A 24,305-nucleotide genomic window follows, 5' to 3' on the forward strand; every position below is an offset into this window, starting at 1 on the left:
TTTCTTAAGAAGAGTGCTTTTTCTGTATGTTTCTTCTTTTAAATACACGTACGTCAAAAATGCAAAATAATTACATGAGTTAAGATGAAGATGTATACGATATAGACTGGTTTTATTTATATTTGTCCAATATATGATAGTTCAGTCTAAAATCACTGAACAACACATCTTTGTTCAGTGGGAGTTTGGGGAAATTTTTCATTTTCTTTGCTGTCATGGTTAGTTTTCTCTTCTTCCTTCATGGTTGAAACAGGTGACAAGTGATTGATCACTTCCTGCAGAATATCCTTACTTTCACTAGGAGGAAGATTGCTAAAATAATACTGAGGTACCAGCTCCACGAACCTGGTGAGGAAATAAGACAAAACAGCATTATTTTTTTAATTGAATTCTGCAATGTTTGAATAGCTGTTTCCAGGCTTGTGCAAAAGACACCAGCAAATGCTGATACATACAGCTACAAAGTTGTATTTCAACTCAAACCCAAAAATCTCTGCAAGATGTAGTAGCAGTTTGTGCTTTCATTACCCTTGCACTTAACGTGCTCAGTCTACACTTGAGGTGATTGGCGTTCAGTTCTCAGTGCTGCCAATTGCATTAAATAGTACTTTTTTTCTGGATTAGCACATATTTTTGGTTCAATAAAAATATGAAAGAACTCTCTTATAAACATTGAAAATAGAAAAGATAGGACAGTGAAATGGATATTCTCGGTGTAAAGAGATTTTTGCAGAAGAAAGTCTGTTCTCTTTTCTTGAATCTATAAACAGTTTATGGGGTGATTTAGCTGCTGGGTACATAAAACATGTCAAGAAAAAAATTTGCTGGAAAATAGCTTTTCAGGGAACAAACAAATTTCCAGCTGGATTAGTCTATGAGCACAGTGCTGTGTTAACTCTTCCTTTTTTTTTTTCATGTATATTTCACCTTAGAAGAACTTTTGCTACTTGTAAGGTGTTTTTTCAATGGATTAATTGATCATGATTACAGTGGCAGATGTTGAGACTTACTTCAGTACCTGAACATGTTAAGAAAAACAAAAGGCTGACTTAAATGATGTTTAGTTTTGCATGAAAAGAGTAGTAAGGGTGTGAGATCACAGTTCTTCCCTTTTTTAATAGTTCCGAGCTCTAATTCAGTGAGTGTCCTGAATGAAAATGAAGATACCAAGCAAAGCTACACGCAGTGACACAACAAAATGGCAACAAAGAAATAAAATCTGTTCCACGTATGTTCACTCGTGAATATAAAAAGTGTGAAAACCAACAATTTCTTCACCCTTCCAGTGATGCCAGCTCCTCTTGTTTGACTAGGTATGAAGACTGTCTTTTTAACACCTATTTTACTGAATTTTTAAATTTTTTTTTTGTAAACCAATATCCTTACCTAGAGTGAATCAGTTATACTTAGAATATTTGCTCAGCAGAACCAGAAGATAGCTATTTTTATGACAGAGATGAAGGAAATTAGAAGATGACTATGGTTGAGTTCTCCAAGCATTGCTCTCGGTGTACACACACCTCCTACCCTGCCTGTGACTTAGGTTACATTTTTGTGGTAGAGCTATGAGTAAGCAACAGTTTCATCATTGTTAACTTACAGCTCGGGTGATATCTCAGAAACGACTCTGATGGAATTGTCTTCCGATACGCTAAACTCGTGGAATAAAACCCACTCAGGAATCCTTCTGGTGTTAGAATATGATGAGAAGGGATGAAGCTGGGCCACTTGTCTGTGTGTTAACATTAAATAGTTGCCTGAGCCGTCTACATCACGAGCAATCTAAAAAAAATGCAAAGGGTTATCCATTACTTAATTGAATGTGTAATACAAGATGCATAGATCAGTGTTTGCCTATTCTGTTAAAACCAGGAATGAAACTTGTATTCAGATACTTTCAACTGGAGAGCTTAAACCTTTTCCCAAATTTCCACAGGAAAGTTAGGGACTGGATGCTATGAAATGAGGCTTAGAATTAAAGAAAATGTCCATCTGCATATTTGAAAGGAAACTGTCTGCAGCAAATGAGGGCAGGCTGATATAGTAAATATCTGAGCTTGGCTTTGGAGGCTCTGTGTGAAAACAGATGTACTCTCAAAGAATTCTGAGGCTTTAAAATGCAATGTGTGGCCGGGCACTTGAAGTAGTGTAGTTTAGAGGGGTCGTTCTTGTATTTAGTTGGAGCATAGTGATGTGAAGGAAAACATGTTTTCAAATGGGGATAAATTAATCTTTCTTGTTTAAGTTTACAGTTACAGTTAAGGTGCCTCATTTGGTTGAGGTGAAGAAAGCTGTGTGCCATGTATACCTAACAAGTCAATTCTCTGTTACCAGGGTATTTTCACAAAAACATCTTCAAAAAGGAAATAATGCCTGAGAGAACATTACAAGTTAAAGAATTTTTGAGGTAAAAGAGTTCTTAGAGTGAAAGGCATATTGACAATTTTCCTCTCGTAGTGAAATGTGTGGACTTGGTGCTGTGATAGCTGAACCCCAGAGAGAAGATGGGAATTGGCAGAAGTGTTTGATGCGCTGTGGAAAAATGGCTTTTATCCCTTCTGACGATCAAAAGATTTCACTATCAAACTTAAGTTCTCTGGAAGCATTCTATGTAAGTTAACAATGCAGTAAGACGAAACCACAATATTTTTCCTTACGTGCATAAAGTAACCAGATAAGAGAGATTTCTTAATGCTTTGTATATTTTCTTTTGATCCAAAGTCTGGTTCTGAAATGGGAAGTTCAATACGCTTCATAATCTCTACTAGTTCAGCTCTGATAACTTCTGCCATCCTCAGTGCAGAACAGCTTAGAAAATAATCACGACACCATTTCTCATTACTGTAGTCTGTGGAGGAAAAAAACGTATTTGGAGTTAAAGCAAAGTCTTACTGATAGGTACTGTCCACAGGTTCTGCTCTGTAAAATGCTCTTTGACTCATGCAATAGATAAAAAACCACTTTGGACTGAGTAGCTGTGTCAAAGCGGCCCGAAATTCTGATAACAGAGCTATTTGGACAACTTAGGCTCATTGATCTTGCTTGTAAAGTGAGTGGGCAATACTTGATATCCTTACTTAATTTAATGGTATTTTAACTATATTTTGCTGAATAAAAATCTTCAAAATTCCCTAATTGGTCTGTAAAAAAAGTCGTAGCTTCAAATACAATGAATAGCAACTGTTTTTTCATGCTTTCTGGATTCAGGCCAGGATATGAAACTGAAATCACATTTGCAATGCTGGTGATGATCCTTCACGCTGGTAAAGAACAGGTTCTCTTGGACCCCTCCAGCATTCAGCATCACCAAATGTGAAACAATCTTACTCTCCTGGCCTCAGTTTTTGCGTGGTACATGCAAATCTGTCACTTCAGTGTCTCAGTACTGAACCCAGGCTAAACGAACCAGAGTTTGAGCCCAGGAGAGTGCTGCGAAGAGCTGCTGTCTGCTGTGCAGTCCCCTGCTTTTATTTAGTTTCTTGTAAATGTGAACCTTACTACCTTCAATTTTTTCCCTTCAACTTGCCTTTTAGTTGACAGCTGTCACAAAACCATCAGAATTGTTAGGCTGCTAGGGGGAATCAAGTCCCTCCTCAACTGTGTTTTATGTCATTTCACATCTTAAACCCAGATTATGTGCTCTTACAGGAGGAACCATCTTTCTGTTTTTGTACAACATCATTTCAAATGACAATCGTAATAGTGCTGGTATCCTTGTTGGATGAGGTACGCTGTCCTAGGTCACTTTCAGTTAGTTAATAAACTAGTATTTGTAATAGCTATTATCTTGGGTTTCTATTCTCTCTGCAAATTTCAGCAAGAAACTTTCAGAAAAGGTTTATGAACTAAATGCCAACAATGTTCATTTATTTTGGTTTTTTTTTCCGAATTGGTTACAACGTGCCTCATTGGGTCTGGTATGGGTACACTCACATTGGCTTGGGGGCTTTGCACTGGCTTCCTTGAAGGCGTTGAAGACATTGATAAGAGTCAAGTGGTCTCCTGCCGGGTGTGAGAATTTTCGCCAGCGAGTAAGAGCAATCTCTTCTGTTCCAGGAGGTGCGCGTAAGAAGCAATTAGGAGCTTAGAAAAAAAAAAGTCAGCAGTTAATAAGAGACATGCAGAAATAGTAACTCCGCCGATATTTTTGGGTTTTTTCCTTTCTCAGTTCCCTTTAACCTTCAGTGTTGGATTGCTGTTGGAGAACTGAGTATATTGCATTGACTAAGGTTTTATTTATATGGATGTTCTTTCAGTCTCGTTTAGTTCATTTGTGCAGTAAACACAAAAGGTGGTGAGCAGCTTTCTCTTACATAATGGCATGATCCAATTTATCCAGAATCCCAGCATATGGTTTCTTTAATGTAGAAAGAAATCTATGGACGTAATGCCTTAATTTGCTCCTGTACTAGAATTATGCCATAAAAACAAGTAGCATTGTGCTGTATGGTTAGGAGGCTACTGTGGAGAGAAGTGAGACAGCTGAATGTTGCTGGAGCCAGCATCACTGTCCAACACTGAGACCTGAAAAAATCCAGCCCTGTGCTGCACTCTCTGGTGAGATACTGAGAAGTTATTGTCATTATTTGCTATGTGAACTTCTTCTGGAGTCACCCTCCTCTCGGTTATCCTAAAATCTTTGATTCTGTGCATCTTTGATATATTTATATTTCAATAGCAGCTTGCACCGAATCAATAGCTTTTAAATATCTGGGGTTTATGCTTTGCTTTGAAAGCTCTGTCACATCAAATGAAAGAAGTTCTATAGTTATTATAGTAACCTTTTAATATAAATGTTCTTGTTTCAGATTTGACATGTCCAGTGTTTGGTGCTAGCTGTTTGTCTCATAGTGCCGTGTAGCCGCAGAGGGATCCATCAGGACAGAATGGTATGGAGACTTAAGGTTATGTTAGCGTTATGAAATATTTGAAGTGGAGAAAAATGAGCACAAAGTAATTATTTGTAGGTCAACAGTTCAATATTGTTAGTAATTAGAACTTCCCCTAATTTGCTGCTTGGTTCTGTAACAAATGTATATGAATATGAGACAAGAAGGTTCATTTGGAAGGGATGTTCTGTGTACGCTTGCTGACAAAAGGCTGGAAGTTAATGGTGTATCTGAAGCATGGAATTGGAGTGCTCCTTATGAATTCATTACTTGTGTGTCATTGCCTGCTTAAAGTAAAGACTTAAACAGCCAAGGATATTAATTTACTTGAAAATAGCAGGATGTGAATAACAAAAGTTTGCCTTTGGGTTGCCCTTGTGAATAGACTTTGAAAGTGTCTAGATGGATTTGGCAGGTGGCACGAGCCGTGCAGTAAGACATTATTTCTGAGTACCTGTTACCATGGCCGCAATGGTGAGCATTTCATCCACGCACTCAAATTCGCATGAAGCCAGAATTGACTTTGACAGTTGTGGATCCAGGGGAAATTCTGACATAATAATTCCAAATTCAGAAAGGTTTCCATCATTATCCAGGGCTGCTAGATAATCGAGATCTTCCAAAGCCTGCATCAGGCTTTCAGGAGCTAAAAAAAAGAAAAGATAATTCAAATTTTTGAGAGTGGCTACATATAAATGAATGCCTGAATTCTCATTGTAATATTTCAGTTGTATATCTCCTATGTGAAAATGATAAAGTCATTTTCTATCGTTTGACAACTGGTAAGAAGAATAAGTAATAAATGAGATGAATGGAAGGCTGAGAGCATTCTGAAAGAAGAAAATAAGAGGTAACAATTATAGGGCTGCAAATAACTGATCTTTTTTTTCTCTCAGAGCGGTTTTTGTCAAAAATCAAGACACAGTGGGTGCTGAATAGTGTAATGCAGCCAGGCTACAGCAAAAACCTGTGCTGTTGGCAGTCCTCAGGTGATTTTTGTGTTCGCGTTTGTTCTTTTTAAAGCGAGGTGTTCACCTTTGAGGGGTGTTGGGAGATACACAACAGCTCTAGGAAAGAGGATTATAATGTTTCTGAAAGGCCAGGATTACACAAATCAGTGCTTCAAATGAGAACTTGAGAAGGTCTGTAGGAAATCTGCTGTTGATGAAAGTGGCTCCCTTTGGCAAAATAGACATAGAAGAGCTTTATGTGCAACCATGGTGACTACAGTTCTGGGGCCAGACAGAGTGAACCTGAGAGCTGAGTACAACTTGTCAAGTCTACACTCCAAAGAGTAGTTGCTAGAGCATGAAAGACATTGGTGGAAATTGGGGAACTCTTGAACTGTGAAGGCTCTTTCCTCACAGCTCTTTTCAAACATAAAGTTCTAGTCCAGATCTTATTGTAACGGTCAATATCTTTTATGAGTGCCAGATAATTTAAATTCATAACTGCTCTCCTATCATTGCAGCAACTTTCTCCTTATTCCACTTTAATGAACTGCTTGATATTTTCTCTCTGTTTTATGGATAACGACTTAAATTCTGGTCCCATTGAAGTTGGTGGCAAAAATTCCACTACAGCAGGACTTGGCCTCTTCAGCCAAGCACACCCAGCAGTGCGAAACTGATGACCGCACTCTCAATTTTCCAGGCTTCTGCAGGCTGCTGTCAGTTTGCAGATTAATGTTGAAATAAATCTCTAAATTTTGAAAAAAACAAACATCAAACAAACACACCCACCACCAAACAAAACCAACAACAAATACAGTCACAGCTACCTACACAGGCAGGGTGTGTATATGTTCTTGTATCTTAATTATTAGATGACTAGAAATAATTTGTTTCTTGAATTCATTATGAACAGGAACTTATCTTTGACAGGCTGCTTCTGCATCATAAAGACTAAAAGCCAGGAAAGCCTGAAGGAGCTGGTATGTCACGTTTAACCATAACACCCCACTTGAGGTGCCCTGCCTTCCTGCAAGAATATCATTGAGTTTGGGTTTGTACTTCAATTAAACTGTAATTAACTAGTTATAATGAAGTAAAGAATAAAGTAAAATGGGAAGCAACCAAACACTTGTTTTTAACTCATTTTCTGTTACTAATGTCTGAAGGGAAAAATAGTCTATTAATTCCCTTTACATGAACTTCTACAGAACTTCTCCACCATGTAAATCTAGTAGTGTTGTGCTTTCCCTTAATTTCAAAACGCTATTGGTTTTCAGAGAAATTCTCTCAGGCACCTATGAATTCCAGTCCAAACTGTGGACCTGTTTCATTTCAGTATTAGTTCATATCTTTGCCTGTACAACGTGAATGCTTTCTGTCTAGAGAGAACATTCATTGTCAGATATAGGAGGTTTAATGGGGTACAAGATGAGCTTTTGCAAAAGCTGAAGTGTCTGAGAAGAAAATACTTAGGATGTTTAAAGAATTAAAAGTAACAGCGGATGAAGAATAAGAGTCAGTGACAGGAAATAAGTATCAGTGATTGAAAATACTGGGCGAGTAAAGTGCTCTTTCAGACATATAGTACTTACTAGGAAATCATGGAAAGCTAATTTCCAGAAATCAACAAAGTAGTTTGTGCTAGAATTAGAAAATTTATGGTTATATGGCAGCCAATTTCAATCCCCTGGTAGCATCAGTAATTTGCATTTTTATGCCCTAGAGTTAGTTGCCTTGAGATTTATAAGCACAAATTACTTCTCTATTTTGCTATGAGCCTAAAAAAAAAAAAAAAAGAAGAAAGACTTCTGGAGTTTTATTGTGTTAGAAAGGACAAGATAGTAAATGTAGATTAAGCAGATGAAGGAACAGTAAAAAAAAATAAAAGGGCTTTCAGATATAGGTTTGCATTTTGAGGTATAAAAAACATCAAATGCTCACTTGAGAGTTCTTCATGGTATGGTTCATATTTAAATAAAAACTATGGTAAAACAAAATTAGTGTAAATGTTTAGATATTTTCTTTAAAGAATGGAAATCTCCATTGTCTTATAATGATTTCAAGCAAGCATCATTATTTTTAGGGCTGCTTGGCAACCCTGCTGACTGGTGCCATCGAGGCAAACCGCAAGGCTTTGTGACTCAGCTGCTGCTTGCACAGGAGCAAAGTTAAAAAGAAGCTCTCAAGATGTGTCCTGTGCTTTCAACAAGAAAATGTCACATCCCTGGAAGTTCAAAAGGTATTTCCTTATGTGATATCTTCTTTCCCTTGCCTGTTTTTTGGCTGCTTAAGACTGGGTTGCTCTGGACTTGTCTGACCAGTTTTATATAAATACAATCCCACTCTTGATCATTCTTAGGCTTATTAAAGCAAATATGTAGCTAAATGTTATTGGTAGCACTGAAATGATTTATCCGAGGGTTCAAAGTTGATTTGAGATTAAATTATTTGCTTTTTGTGACTGACACGAACAGAGTAAATTACGTTTCTAAAGGTGGCTGCACCTTTAATCTTTTCAGTGTCATGTCCTAGGTGGCTGAAATTGAAGCGCTCACTGTGTGGTAAAATAAATACAAAAGTATTGTTCTTGTTGCATAAGGAAGCAACCGATTTAGCGATTCGCCGAAAGTTTTGTGATAAGTGAATATTAGGAACGAATCGTAAATTTCATCATTATTAAATCATCCATTTAACTGCCATATAGTGCTTATCACAAGGCTTGTGTTCTGGTCTCCTGCTCTGTGAAAATTTTGACTAGGTAAAATACCTGCTTTTTGATAGAACTTTTCATTCCATAGGAGTAACTGTCATAAAGTTAGAGCTGAAATGAATGTTGGGGAAGGCACATTGTCTTTAAGGAGCTGATTCACTGCCTGGCAAATCACAAGTTTTGCCAGCTTCTGTTAGGATGAACGGCATGAAGAACTGCCACAGTAATTACTGCGGGGAGAACAGTTCTGGGGAATGGGGTTTTCTGTTATTGTTTTTTAATGTTGTTCCATGGATAGCAAACTGAAGATAAGGAGAAATCTAGTGCCAATTACACAAAGATTTTCCTTCTGCAAGCTTCTGTGTGCAGGTTTTATCTGGATTCTCTTTTTTTCCCCTATAGTTTCTGATTTTTTTTTTGAGTTTACCATGCTCCAACGCTACCAATTCTATAACTATTATTCTGAAATGATAGTTATAATTGATCATTTAAAATTACTTCTCCAAACTCATACTTTGCAGTCCTTATGCTGCTTCCTCACCCCCCCAGGCTGGCTGGTAATGGACCAGACTGTGGTTTTGTGTCGGCAGGGACGGCCAGGACACAGCCTGACATGCATTTTCCCAACATGAACATCTCAAGTTCCAGCCACTCACCAGGGGTAGCAGTGACTGTTCAGTGAAGCTGGTTTTCTATCTGTGTTGTGTCACCCTCAAAGCACGCACATGACTGTGCAACATATCCGCAAAGATTATAATGTAAAGGTTATTATATAATGGCATAAAAATCTTTTAATCACTTTGGTTTCCTTTATTATTCTTTAGTTAGTGACATGAGAGTAGTTCAGTTTTCACAGTACAGGGCTATGCCTTCCCATTGTTAGGATGCTCTTTGTGATACCCTGTTCTATGTGGCACATTGGGTTTCTGTCTTTGACAATCTGTAATGAAAAAATACACAGATTTTCTTTCTGAAACAACTCTTGTTATTATGGATATTGTGGCAATATATTCTCAGTGGGGTTATAATGCAATAGCTCTCCAATGTCATGGTACTAATGACCATCAACAAATATTTTAATCTGAAAATTGTTTACGGTAATTCTGCGTGAATGCAGAACCTATAAACTGCTTCCACCTTGGTTTCTTACAGAAAATTCACATGGCTTCATCTTTATACTGATTTACATAGTTTAAATAAGGATTTTCCAGTGATTGACAAAAATACATAATGTTGCTGCAATCCAAGGGAAAGAAGTTCTTTTGTTCAGTTATGTAACACAGTAAAGATCTAGCTGATTAGCTGATAAAAATGTAAAGACATCCCTACTATAGTGTCACAGGATTTCAAATAATGCACTTCAGAACTGCAGTGCCAAATACATTTTCATATGGCTCATGAATTCTAAAAAGGGTAACAAGTCTGCTGCATTTGCTCATCTCGATTATCGCGTGAATTAAATGCAGCAGCTGTAAGCCTGACATGTTTGTTGCTTTCATAATGCAGTAATGAGTCAGAGTTAATCCACGTTTTTATTTTTCCTCAAAGAGCAGCAGAAAAAAACCCAACAACTTGTGCACATTGTTGAGCAGAAATAAAATGTTTTACTGACGTAATTTTTGGTTTTTTACTTATCTGCTCTAAGTTCTCTATGTACAGGGAACAGACTGTGAAGTACTTGTCTGTGAATTCTTGCTATGAATTTCAGTGTGCTTTTGATCTGTTTGTTCACCAGTTCATGTCCATACATTGCTCTGTCATCTCTCATTATTTTGTTGAGGAGAAATTTGCCTTGGGTTGAAAAAAACACAAAACCCAAAGCCTCCATCTGTTTCAATTGCAAAGAAAACTTGCAAATGTGAGCTGAACAGGAAGGGCACGTAGGAAAGCCTGTGGCACATGTGGCACGTGGGAGATGCTGCCGTGTGTTTATTCCCTTTAATCAAAGGGAAATGGAGTCCAAGGAGATGAAGAGACACAGAATAGCCAAACCCAGGCCGACCTGTGCTGGGCAGAAACAGAAAGGCTCTTTGGGGTTTAGTGTCTGTGTGCTCTGAACAGCACTTCATTTGGCCAGGTCACATGGAGCATGTGGAATTACTGCTGTGTCTTTCTGTTTGCTCCTTTGTGGGCGTTTTGGGATCCAGTTGATATTTTGCCACGTTTGGTTGAGGGTGGGCAAATTGTTTTGTGTACGTTGTTAGTAGATGAGAATAATCACCATCCCTGGGAGGGCTTAACAGGCATGGAGATGAGGATCTCAGGCACATGGGTTAGTGCCAGGGGTGGGTAACAGTTGGACTCTGTGATCTTCAGGGTCTCTTCCAACCTAAATGATTCTATGATTCCGTTATGCCCAGGAGTTTCCTTAGGGTTTGAAAAGCCACACTTCTTGTTTTGTGAGTTTTGTTGCTCATCTTTATCACTTAGGTTGTGAATCTCATCTCAGAGACCCCTCCTCCTCTTCCTCAGCCTTCTTCATCACTTCAGGTTACAGAAGGTTTATGCAGCTGAATGACTGCAGCAAAGACAGTGAAGCCTTTTTGGAAAGCTAAAATCTCTTGCTTAAGAGAGGATGTTTTCTATCTCTCATGGCTCTTCTCTTTGCCTCCTTCGCAGTGCTGCTCTGCAGTCCGTCATCCAGAAAGGTGTAACATCTATTTGATCTTACACCCAGTAGTCAAAAGCTTCAGGGCCCCCCTTTATCTGGGTACCAGAGGTATTTGGAGTTTCCATCAAGGACTCCAAGGGCTTCCCTGCTGCTGCTGGAAGATGTCATGCAGCTTTACCCACTGGAGAGCTCTGCAGCAGAGTGTGATTCTACGATTCTATGTGCTTGCCAAATACAGATTAATTCAAGATATTAAGAGTGTGCACAGAATGAGAAAACTTGGGCTTTCACAGGCCAAAATCATTGACCCAAAGATCTCAGGAGGATGAAAGGCCCAAAAGTTTTATGTGCTTGAAAGCTTGACATCTGTTTTGAGTTCTGTCAGTTGGTCTAATAGAATAACTCACTCCTCTTCCACATGTGCTGACTTCAGTAGTCCTGTGTCTTTCAGGCAAATGTATTTCACACCAGGTATTTCACACTCTCTGTATTGTCTGTGTGAGCTTTATAGTCGTCTCTGGAGAACTGCGGTAGGGAGATGACATTTTAGTAGGAAAGAGGTTTGTTGCCTGCTCAGAAGTGGCAAAAAGGAAGCCCCAAGGCAAAGAAAGCTGACGTGTGATCTATCTGAGGATAAAGGAGGAGTTTTACTAGACAATTAAAGCAATGTTTCAAATGTTTAATTACGTGGGGCCTTAATATGGGAAGGAGACCAGGAAATGGTGCAGACTTTCTCATCTCCTTTCAGTGGACCCCCTGCAGTGTTAGTGGGATTTTTTACGTTATTCAAACAGTTTGTCTAACATTCCTCACACTGTTTCAGTAATTCCTCAAACCTTTCAATACACAGACCTCGGACTTTTGATCTCTTTAGGAAAAACTTTTTCATATTTGATGCCCGTCCAAGTAGAGCTGATGCATTCATCAAATGCCTTTACAATTTTGTACACATGAACCAGATGCTCTTTTCAGCTGCATTATCTCAAAAATCCAGACAAATCTTAGAATTCTTACATCTGTGAAATCCTTAAGTGCCTCTAGCATTTAATTCTCTCTGAATACCAAATGTCTCCATTGTGCCTTTAAATCCAAAAATACTGAATGCTTTTCCAAATGTAACTTGACTAATTCATTCTACAGTTCAAGAACAACTTGCTCCATATCCCGTAAAAGCACTAAGACATTACAGACTAATTCTTTTTTTTTTTTTAAATACTTTATAAATCTAAGTGGAAGCCAACTGTTTCCCATATCCATTTTCCGTGACGGCTTCTTAGATTCAACACAGGAGTAACACTCACAAGGCCGAAATACTCTGATTCTCATCACTCTTGAATTAGCTACGTTCAGACTAGTGAAGGTTTTTCAGATTTCTTCAGGCATGTTTCTGCTGAACAGGCAGACAAGGGAAAAGCAGAATAAATTCTACTTAAAATTTCCACCTACAACTTAAAAAATTCCACTTACAATCTATCACAACATCCGACAGTGGGAATTAAACTCTTTATTACTAATCACTTAATTATGGTGCACAACACATAGGAGACAGGCAATTGTTCTAATTTTGTGTTGTTGCATGAGGAAAAGGAGGATGATATAAGAATTATTCCTATTTGCACTGGAAAATTATCACAAATGAAACTAATGATAGGTCACATGATAGCCGAACCAGTGAAATCAGTGCTATTTCCCTCACTTTAACTGGCGCCAAGTCAACAGCAGAATTTGCAGTGGTGTTTGGGTTTTGTGGCAGCTCAATACACAGGAGAAAATCATTCTTTAGAAAAAGCCCTAAAATAAGGAGTCAAAAAAATGGTTAAAAAAACCCAGCAGCCACTGTCTTCACACTCTTGCCTCCAAATTCAGAGTATTCCCTGTGAGTAATGAAAGTTTATTCCTGTTTATTTTATAAACAATATTGTTCTTAAGAAACAGCTTATTGTAAATTCGAAGTGGGAGATGCTGGAGGATATGAAGAAAGCTGATTTCCTCCAAATATATTGCCTAGGTAACAGCAGCGGTTTATTTGGGTTGTAAACTTTTGATTAAAGGAATGTATTTTGTTAGATATCAGCACAATGCTTTGTACAAAGGGGCACAAATTTTCTTTGTGTGTTCTGGGAAAATAATATGGAACCTAGATGAGAAGATATTTGGAATATTGATTTTTGTTTTTTTTAATTAGTATTCTTTTTAGTTTTTTTCATTCCAATTCCATTCAGATACTCTGTGGCCCCTTTCAGAGCAAACAGCTCATACATGGTACCATTTTTCTAAGCGCAACTGTTGCATTGTGAACTTTCCTTGCAGGCAAGTGGTAAAAGCAGCAGCAATACTATTACACGTACTTCAATAAAAAATGGTACTGTGAATAACAGGTCAAAATTAATCTTTAAATAACTGCCAAAATAATAATAACAATATGGAAAATTGGTGCATCATCATTACCTGGCGTGCTTATGAAGTCACAGTGTCCTAAGCCTGCTATATCCATCCTCTTGAGGAACAGAACCGTGCTGGTGAGGTTTGATTCCTGTATTTTGGCTGGTAGATGTGGTTTCATTTCTTTCTGTGTAAATTCTTCAGGATATAAGCAGAAAAGTTTTCCTGCAAGAGATTTCAAGAAAATTACTTTTTTTCTTTCACCTTTTTTTTCTTTTTTTTTTTTTTTTTGCATTGCCACATTGATTCTATTAATAATTTGTGCTAATGGATTTAAATTTTGAGCTAATAATTCTACCTGTTGAAGACATGCCCAGAATTTGTTTATGCATCTCTGCTTGACTTTGGCTGATAGGCTGCGTTATAACAGAGTCTGCTCTGATTCTAGGATTGTACACCTTTAAATGAAAGAGATATTAAGCATCAGATAAGTGAAGACTACAAAAATATTAATGGTCTGTATTGAATTCTTGTCTAGGTCATTTTGCAGAAAGTACAGTAGCAGTTTCATTTCTTTTTATACCACATATTTCACCGGCTTGGAAATGAGAGCAGTCAGCACTTTGATAAATTGACAGACAGGTTTTGCAATAACTCTGTAAGTATACTCTCAGATAAGTGTCTTTTTCTGAAGAAATGTACCTCACTAAAGCACAAAATGTATATCTATGGTATCATCAAGAAAAGCATCAAAAATATTATTTCTCTCTTCCAATGGCAGAATACCAACATTGTCTAATAACTTTTTTTTTCCATAACTCCAGATTTTTGTCATAATACTGAAATCTGTCAGTTGAGTACAGGAGACAAGGACTATATCAAAGATGGAACACACCTTGCTTTCTTTTTTCTTAATTGTACTTTTTGGATGGAACTGAGGAGCTGATTCATTCACTGTTCTGACTACCAGATGATGTCCATAAGCTTCTGTAGTAAAATATATGGCAAGAGATATAATATCTGGGTAAGGCAACTTTCTGGTCATGTCATCTGCATCGATTTTGTCTACTTTATGCAGGGTTTTAATAAAAAAAGATAAAATGTGCTTCAGTGCAGGGGACAAATTTATTTTTCTCTGGGTAACTTTATGATATATCCCAACTACAAAAGTTGCACAGGATTTTGTTCTGCACAAAACTTTGCCTCTTCCCTGTATGCTCAGCTGACTTTCAGCCATAGGGATTGAAGGCGATTTTGGACTGCTGAGAAATTAATATTAGAGGACTAAACTTCAGCTGTTAGGAAAAAATAATTGAATTAAAGGGTAAAATTTATATAACCAATAGAGGTAACTTGGTGGTTGGCTGAAACTGGTTTGTGCCCATTGCTTCATCTTTATGATTCACAGAGGTCTGGAAGTGCTGAATTTTACTTTGGGCTTCAGATTAAGTGGAAGTGAGATTCATTTCCATCACACAGGATAACTGGAGTTTCAGAAATAAATGATGCATGGTCTAATTGAAAACTACTTTTAGGCTTTTGTTTGTTTCACACAAAAGTGCATTTTTTTTCTTGACCTGTAAAACCTTTAAAACCTTTTAGAAACCTTTAAAACCTTTAAAAATGACAGTGTTAGACACAGTTTTGTGCAATGAAAATGAGAGGTAGTAGTAGTAGTAGCTCCCAAGGATTAATGTTCCCCAATCCAGACTTTTAGGAACACTTCAATTTTGCTGATTCCATTCTGGATTATATAAAGAAACTCAATTATATTGTTTCTTTTGCCTACTACTGGAATATTTATTTTGAGTAGTCAAACATGTAGGACAGTTACAAAGCCTGTAGTAGTGCAGCTTTCCAATTCATGTCATGTCTTGTTCCTACATAGTCAGTGACTCTTTAGGACATCTATTTTGTATAAATGAAAGAAAGAAGAGGTATTTTTTGCAGCTGCACTAGTCCTTCCCAGGATGGTGTAGAAAACAAGACTTGAGGCCATACTTCGAATGAACTGTAGAAGTTCAAAGGTTAATTTGATAAATGGCAGCATTTTGAGGTGCTTGGGTGGTTCCCAGTGTGAACATCTCTGGCTGGTGTATGATCTGTGGCACTACGCTTATTACTTAATTATTAAACAAGGGATGAGATTAATCTACTAAACCAATTTGTCTGCCAAGAGGTAGCCAAGAACTGACTGTGTTTTGCACTGTCTACAAGATACTGAAGACATAACTACAACTAATATGCCAAAACTAAGGTGGGTTATAATTTAAAATGAAATGTCATTAGTTTGGTGCCCAAATGAATGGTGGTTTCAGCTGGGAGTATTAATCTGGCTTTAGAAACTTTAAATATGTTTTCTAACTGAATTTAAGAAGCAATTGTGGGATTTTTGCTTGGTTTTCACATGAGATATCCATGAAAGTTATTTAGATTTTATTAATTTGAATGTTGGAAATACTACAGAGTCTGGCTGATGAAAGAACAGAAAAGTATTTGATCCTCTAGAAACCATTTGCATCAGTCTATTAGCTGTACATTTCCCTTTCCCCCACCCTGTAAAAAAGACTTATGCATAATTCATTTTGGCATTCTGATTGTGGTTAACTTCACTAACCTTTCTGCTTTCAACACCACCATCAATGACAAAGGTTACGTTTTTAATCCAAATCAAAGGTTCTCCAAAGCTTGTGGTGAGTAGCACTTTTCTTCTGTATTTTTTGCAGCGTTTCTCTTTGTCTTGGTTTGGCTTAGGAATTAGGTCTTGTTTTGTGGGGTATAAAGGAACAGGGATGAGTTCTCCAAGGTCAGGATTTAAGTTAGACTGTTCCTGTCTGATCATTTGGTAAGCTTGTTCAATTTCCTGTAATCAGGAGAAAGATTGGGTTTTTTTCCTCGTGAGTTTGAAACACAAATATCAATATTTAATTTTAAAACAACTTTTAAATTCTAAAATTAGTGTTAACTATGTATCAAACTATAACAACATTCAAATTTTACATGATTAATAATTAAAGGGGAAACAAGGAAACGGAACTATGTGTGAGAATTTACTGAATGCATCCGCAAAATATAGACCAGGGGAACACCGAGCTGTTTTTTGAAATATCTTTTTCTCTTCTGCAGTTCTCAAAATAATCTTCTCTGACTTTAATCATATCCAAACCAGCCTCCAGGGGAAGACAGCTGTGCAAAAATATAGTGTAGGAATAGCAAGGCTGAGAAATTAGGAAGAGGTTACTAAACTTTATAAATATAGGACACGTAGGATGCATCTATATCAGTGATTTAGTGCGCAAGAGTTTGGTGCAAGTTTATGGTGTGTGTAGGGCTGACGATGCTGTAGCGGCTACTCGAGTACCCCACTGGTGTGCCCAGAGTGGTTTCTTCTCTGCTGGAATCAAAGTTATTCACATGGGGTGCCTGAGTGACGTTCCCTACTTTACCTTAATTATTATGTTTAAGAAGATATAAATATTATAAAGGTTTGGGTGTTTGTTTCTTTGTGTTTTTTTTCCTAGTGATTAATAAACACTGTGAAGACTTAATAAATTCATGAAGTCCAAGAAATGTTCCTAAGCTGTGCTAATGGAATATCACCTTGAAAACAGTCCAGAAATTCAGAGGTCAACTATAAATTATAAAAGGTATTTGTTGTTGTTGTTTTAGTCTTTTTTAAACATATAAAATCATTTTTGTTGTGAGCAATTTATTTAAAGGTATACCAAAATCAGCTGTAGACTTGTTCAGTTTGAAAAGGATTTTGTTGGGTTTTTAAAGTGTTTTTATTCGCAGACATTTTTCAAAATTGAAAAACTGGATTGAGTTTCTATTGGGGAGTGCCACTACATTCATAGTGCTGCTAGGTTGAATGTATTCAGTAAAAATTCTTATAAAGATATGACAGTGGCATCTAATAGCAAGGCTGGCACCAAGACAACACATAAATCTTAATGTCCTTAGTTTATTCATACTTCTGTTCAGTTTAAAAGACAGTTGAGTGTTGGGGAACATTGAGTTAGTAGCAGGAAACTTTAAACAAGAGTGCATGGGATGGGAACTATGTGGTAACAGTTCATAATGAGTGTTTTGTTCATCGTCAGGGAGAGAACTAAGTACTATCTTCTCGGCAAGAAAGAAATTATTATTTTAGTATTGTGTAGGACTTGCCAATTAAAAAAAAATCTGTGTCTATAAAGTTTACAACTGATTATTAGCATTATGAAGTGTTTCTTAATCATCTTTACGGTGAAAAGCATTAGTACGTGGGTGCTTTATGGTGATTTATCTTTGCATGTGAAAAGTCTTTATCTCCTGGAGCTATGAAGGTGAGTTTATTGTTCTAAAGCAGATTTAATGATACAAAGTGGATGGTTGAAGATCACTCTCAGGAAATTAATAATAATAATAATGATTTATAAAACATTGAAGTCTTAAAATGTTTATTTTATGGGAGACTGCTTTGGCAGCTATAAAGTACTGTCATTTTTTTTCTGAGAAGTACATGCTGATGCAGTCCTGGCAGCAGTGAATTTAGGGCATCTCTGCTGTCTTTGGGGGTTCAAAGGTGCCTCTATTTCCAACAGCCAAGCCCATACAGATTCCTGGATTCTCTGCAGCATCTCCGGAGTGATATTTGCCTCCTGCTGTTGTGTGCACAAATGGTTGGGGAGTTTGCAGCCACAAAGGAGAATGCAAGTGGAAAAACCTTGTAAGCAGGCTTAAGATAAAAACATTCAGGTGAAGTTGAACATTTGTACAAACTGGACATGTGTCCATTCCTGCAACACAGGCATAACACAGAGTATGGTCTACCTGGTGCTTCTCTTTAAGCCTACACAAAATCTGATAGTTCCTTGTGTTAGTTTATGCAATATATATACAATGCAGCATTGTGTATACCATAACTTATTTGTAGGAAAAGCCTGAATTGATAAAACCTGTTGGCAATGTCCAGTGTCTTAGATACTGGCAACAAGATATTTATAGGCCATATAAAAACACAGATGCAAATTGTTTCCTGATTAAAATCAGAAATACTGGAATCGGTTAATAACTTACTTGTTTACATGCCAGAAAGATCACAATGTCACCCTTCTCTTTCGTGTGGTGGATCTCAAAGAGCAGTCTCAGTGCAGACGAAAAGTGGTCTTTGTGAATGCCACAAGAGTACACGACCTCTGCGCGGTGTTTGTTTTCCACCCTGAGGAGGGGGACGCTGCCGTAGTAATTCTGCAGTTTGCTGGACATGTGAGGCGCAGTGAGTATGACCAGCCTCAGTTCTGGTCTTGATACCAAGACGTTTTTAAGAAGGCCAAGTAACGCATCTGTTGCAACCGTTCTTTCATGCACATCATCCAAGATGATAACGCCGTAAGAGTTCAGAAGAGGAGCAGACATCATTTCCCTTTGGAGCATATCATCTGTGCAGTATCTGCAAAATACAGTCAGAATGTTCTTGGAATATTCGGATTTGATCGTAAGAAATTAATTCAGGGTCTTGGGGACAGCTTGGATCTTTCTGTTCTAACAAGAAAGACTGGATAAGAACAGAGAGTCTATTTTGTAGACGGTATCACAGTCTCAGCTACATATTTAAATCTTTAAGTAGCTAGAAACTCAATGTAATTCAATGACACTAAATGGCACTATGGTTCAAAGGATACTCTAGGCAAAAGAAGAAATACTTCTGCCCTCAAATCATAACTTCTATTGATTGCTTTTCATCTTCCAAACTATCTAAGCATATCGCATGCCATAACCAAGTCTTGAGGAGCTAATGCTTTCAGATGAGGAAAAGAAGGTGCACACACACACTTGAGGAAGTGCCAGAACCAAAATGAGATATTAATTCATATTGTAACACTCTCCTCACTTTTATCCCTATTATTCCTGCTACTGAAAGGTTTTTAAAAGGATATTATTTTTTTCTGTGTTGCTCAGCAGGACTTTGAATCCTCTTGAACCGGGTTTCGACGTGTGATGAGATAGGATTAACGTCCCTTTCACGTCAGGAGCAGCTGCAGGAAGATGTGCTGCAGGATGAGCGTTATGTAGTTCTCCATGAAAGAGAAAGCACATGCACAAGGAAGAGCAAGTTGAACATGGTTTTCAGAAGTGGTGAGTGTTCTCTTCTCCACTGGGAATCAGTGGGACCCCACATGGCTGGGAAGGGGCTTATGCTCTGGATTTTATAGTTTGTTCCTGCCACTGTATGCAAAAATCTTTTGCAACTATAGCACTGTTCCCCCACAGTTGTCAGGTTATCCGTCCATATTAGTGGAGCGGTGCAATGAAGAGCCTGAGGACTGGAGTGTTAAACTTTTGCACTTGCGAAGAACTTTAAGCTACATCTTAGTTTGAAGGCATTAAAACCCAAGCACACAAACCTCAGGATGGTTTCTGTTGTACAGCAGCTTTCAAATGGGACAAAATACCCCACTTCGTGGCCAATGTTGACATCCATTTCATCAGCGACGCGCAACGCCAGCCACACCGCTGTCTGCTTGTGTACCTGTGTGCAGACGACTACGCCGTGTCGATAGTGGTCAGAAAGGCAATACTCCGCACACCACTGAGGAATCTGTAAGTAAATAAGATAGCGGATATCTTTGGTATTTAACACATTTAGCAGAGGCTGTAATGCAAAGAAGTAGGCGGTGGGGAAAAACTTAATCAACCTGAGCACTACTGCTCACTGTTTGCTTGGCTCCTACGGGATGAGCTGCACCTGACACAGACATTATCTGCCTCAATAAATGTCAAAACCCTGAATCTCTCAAACAGTCAGGAGTTGGAGTGACACAGGCTAGCAGGTTTACCTGGCAACTTCTCAACTGGACTCAGATTAGTCTGAATATATTGCAGAAGGGACAGAATTGGCCTCCGGGGAGCAGGGGACACTGACAGAATCATTTTTAAGCACCTGCTGATTGATCCAGCAATGTTAGTGCAGTTGTTGGCAGGGGCTCCTCAGCTGACTCAGGGGTAAAGCTGCCCATGCTATATCACATTCAAGTGCTTGACATGAGAAACATGTCCTAGGAAGAAGAGGATTTCAAACTGACAAATGCCAGAGTTAAATAGATGTAATTTTCAGATTAATTACTCTAAACAAAGCGAAGTGAAACTGAACTGCTCCAGAAACTTGTGCAGTAGCTCTCTAATTTATACTTTCACACTAGAAAATCAACACTAGAAAATAATGTGTTACTGTACTTAGAAAGTAAAATTACATTATAAATATTATTTTACTGAAAGTATTAGGTATCAGATTCTTAATCAACATTTACAAACAAGGTGCATCAGCCACATGTCATTATTTCTGTATATTTATTTATGTTTCTAAACATGTTTGAAAAACGGCCAGCAATGTGTTACATCTTATTAAACTTGTTTGAGAACAATTCAAAAAGCTAACATTTCTTAGCAAGTAGTTTATTATTATACCAAGTTTGTTTTGTATAAATTACAGTCATAAAAACAGGTGAAGACTTTGCACTCCAAAAATATATTCCAGGCACCAGGTGAGTGTGTATCCATTTATAGGAACACAGGAATTTTCAGTTAGAAATATGATGTCTCTAGTTCAACATATGATCTCTAGCAGTGTCCAGCATAAAGTCTCTGGCAGGTACGAGATGCCCTGCAACAGTAATTATCCTACAGCTTTACCTGCAGGAAAGTTTTCTCCTGATCTGTCATAAACAATCGTGTTTCAGCTGGAAAATCCTTCTCTGCTTCCTGTGGTAACAGACTTAGGTTGTTATATATTATTACGACAGAATTTGATAGTCCTGGTGGGTGTCTATGTATTTAGAATCAACTGAGATGTTGGCTTCAGTGAAGTCTTTTAACATGAGCTCTGTAAAGTAATGGTGTATTTTTGGCTGAAGGGAGAGAAGGACCATTACTTCTCCCTGAGACACAGCACTACTGATTTCAATCCCTCATTCCCTGAGAACTTTTTCCACCTTCTCTTATGACCTGTCTGCAAACCCACTGTATTTCTTTCCCAATATAGCACTATTAAGAACTGAAATACACTTTCCAAGAAAGAATATGCATTCAATCCAACATAGGCATTGTGGAGTTTACCATTTCCACTGCGTGTTCAATGTGGTGATGGACAGAAAGAGGATAAAATGACAAGCTCAGTCAATATTAGGAAGGAGGCAATAAAATTCTCAATAGGAATAAAATAGTGACCAGCCAAATGCAGATGGAATAATTATTGATAAAATACTAAATTGACTTGAAATAAGTCCTAAAGTATTTTACACTAAGGGTTGACCTCTCTGAAGACAGTGGAAATACACCTATAATTTCAGTAGGGAGGGATTTTAGCTGAAATAGTCTGCTGAATAGATTTGAAAGTACATGGTTGACAGGTTTTCAGGTTGAAGTGTGATGTTTTGGTATACAAAGAAAAAAATACAGTTATACTGATAGATAGAAGAGTATTTTATACTGAATTTTTCTAAGCTTATATGTGGTTTTGTTTCTGAATTTTAAACTGCTGTAGTTAATGCATATCCTCTTCATTCAGTGTTCAGAAAGGGCCTGATATTTTTAAAATTAGCCTTTAATATGTAAAACGTTGTAGTTTGAGGTTTTTATTAGTTGTTTATGACACTGTGTCAGACAATTGCAGTCTGAGCGTTATTCTCCAGTACTCAGTTTACCCTGAAACCCAAAAGGCATCATCAACTACATAAAAATGGCTTGTAATGGACAAACGTAAAGTAAGCATCAAGTATTTGTGAATATTTGAAGAAAGGTATTTCAATGTATACTTATATATTTTAAATCTATATTTGACTGCATTAATATTTTTATGTCACTTTCCCTCTCTAATAACTCAGATTACAACAGATGCTGCACATCTGTTTCTGCACTGAGAACTGCTAAACTCACTGCAGCTCTGAACTGCAGTTACATTGTTGCAATACTATACAGCACTCAGCTAGAAACAGCCCCCTGGTAACTGCAGCCAGCTACAAGTATAATCTACATTTGGAAATTGATGTGCTTAATATAAATAAGAGGCAAGAGCAGTGAGTAGTAAATTGATGGCAAAAAGTTTAGTAAAATAGTAATAATACCTCTGAAAAGTGTACAATATTAAATGTTCTAAAAATAATAAAAACCCCCCACCAAGTATGTTGCACTGACCTGGGAGCTCTTGCCAGTCTTTGCATCTCCTGACAAAATCACAATTTGGTTATGAAGGAGACTTTCCATAAAAGTACATTTCTCGTTCCATACTGGAAGTTCTTCTCTTTCTTTCATGAGTTTATAATAACGGGAAGAGTAAGGCAAGCCATCAAAAGGATTAAGCTCTAAATCTCCACATATTAATATTTCCTCTTCGTCACCATCACTGCAGTCAAGTAATTCTGAAAAGTGGTGGATCTCTGGAGAAGAGGTTAGAAATTCCATTTTTCTTACATATATTATTCCCAGCAAAAGCACATGAGTAATGGAAGGAGTTCTTGGTACTGATCAATCACTCAGGCCCCCTGAACCTGGGGAAATCCATTTCTGCTTGCGTCAGGATTAGTATTTCCCAGCTCTTTGGTTTACAAGTTCAGTCCTGGGCTCCAGCTGCCTTCTTTGTGGTCTCTTTGCCACACTTCAAGTGTGAGCCGCAAGAAAAGATGTCTAAAAAATGATCCAAACACTTCAAAATAGCAGCAATTAAAGCACAAGATGTTAAACGGAAGCTGAGTAGCTTTTAGGATTTGGTCGCATGTTAAAGTCAGACCGTGGGCACCAGCGGGTGTGTTTGCTCGGGCTCTTTGCTGCTGCTCGGCCGGGCTGGAGGATAATTGGGAAAGAACACGCTGAGCCTGAGCTTTCTGGCTCCGGCGGCTGTGAATAGGAGCGACGGGGCGGTTGCTGTGATTGCAGGGACGGTCATGAGGCTGCTAATCCCGGCACAACGGGCTCGGCCCCTGGGTGCAGCAAAACCAGCGCGGGGGCTGCGGGCGAGTGGTTAACGGGGGGGAACTGCTGCCCCAAAGTGTCAGACGGGAAGGGCCAATGTTTTTATTGTGCGTTCTTTGTCATGTTTTAGAAAGTCAAGGCAGTAAAGTGCCTTTTTGCCTACTCTGTGTATTAATGGTTTTAATGGCTTTTGCTGCAATTAACAACCTAAAATATACTGAATATATTAAAAAGAGCAGATGCCAATTCTGATCCTTCAAGGGCAACAGAAGTGGCCTTGAAACATGGGGGAAGAACAAATCACTGACGTAAAGTAACTCCAAGTCTTAGGACTCAAAAGTAGCAAAATAGTCTCCTAATCTTGTCTGATCTGTACTGAAACACAACTATTAGGTAACATTTTTTTGGTTTAGTTCCAGAGGCAAGTCTTCTGTTGAACAATGGTACTGATAATGCCTTGATGAACAAACGATGAGCACAACGCTTGTGTGCCTTTTCTGTATTAAGCTTTTTCTGTACTAATATAATAAGTTATTGCTTTTTCTTACAAATTTTCCTCGTGTCATAGCTATTGGTTACAATGTGATTAATGCATTCTCTGATGACAGCAGCATAGAAAACCAGCAAAGAGAAGCAGGAGAAAATCTTTTGTTCAGCAGTCTGAATATCTCAAATCAAATGAGATCGGTCTAATTAGACGCTGCTCACAGAACAGGCTGATTATCGGCACTTAGAGCAGCTGGCAGCAAAGACCAACAAACTGCCTGCTTTGAGGGCCAAAACCAAATATGATCTTCTGGAAGAGCATCTTT

The 24,305-nt window shown here is 38.0% G+C and overlaps 1 protein-coding gene across 1 annotated transcript; it reads right to left on the minus strand.

Moving 5' to 3' along the window:
• Positions 1-58: 58 nt before the first annotated feature.
• Positions 59-22,986, minus strand: DHX32 (DEAH-box helicase 32 (putative); the record flags this gene model as incomplete). Its single annotated transcript, XM_082054572.1, has 11 exons — positions 59-345; positions 1,601-1,782; positions 2,658-2,848; positions 3,934-4,083; positions 5,344-5,535; positions 13,612-13,770; positions 13,904-14,003; positions 16,163-16,408; positions 18,607-18,979; positions 19,935-20,128; positions 22,720-22,986. 11 exons carry the CDS (start codon positions 22,984-22,986, stop codon positions 153-155), a joined length of 2,247 nt encoding a protein of 748 aa, XP_081910698.1. The 3' UTR covers positions 59-152.
• Between the last annotated feature and the right edge of the window lie 1,319 nt (positions 22,987-24,305).

This window comes from Streptopelia decaocto (assembly GCF_964273445.1).
Source record: "Streptopelia decaocto genome assembly, chromosome: 5".
Lineage (NCBI taxonomy): Eukaryota > Metazoa > Chordata > Aves > Columbiformes > Columbidae > Streptopelia > Streptopelia decaocto.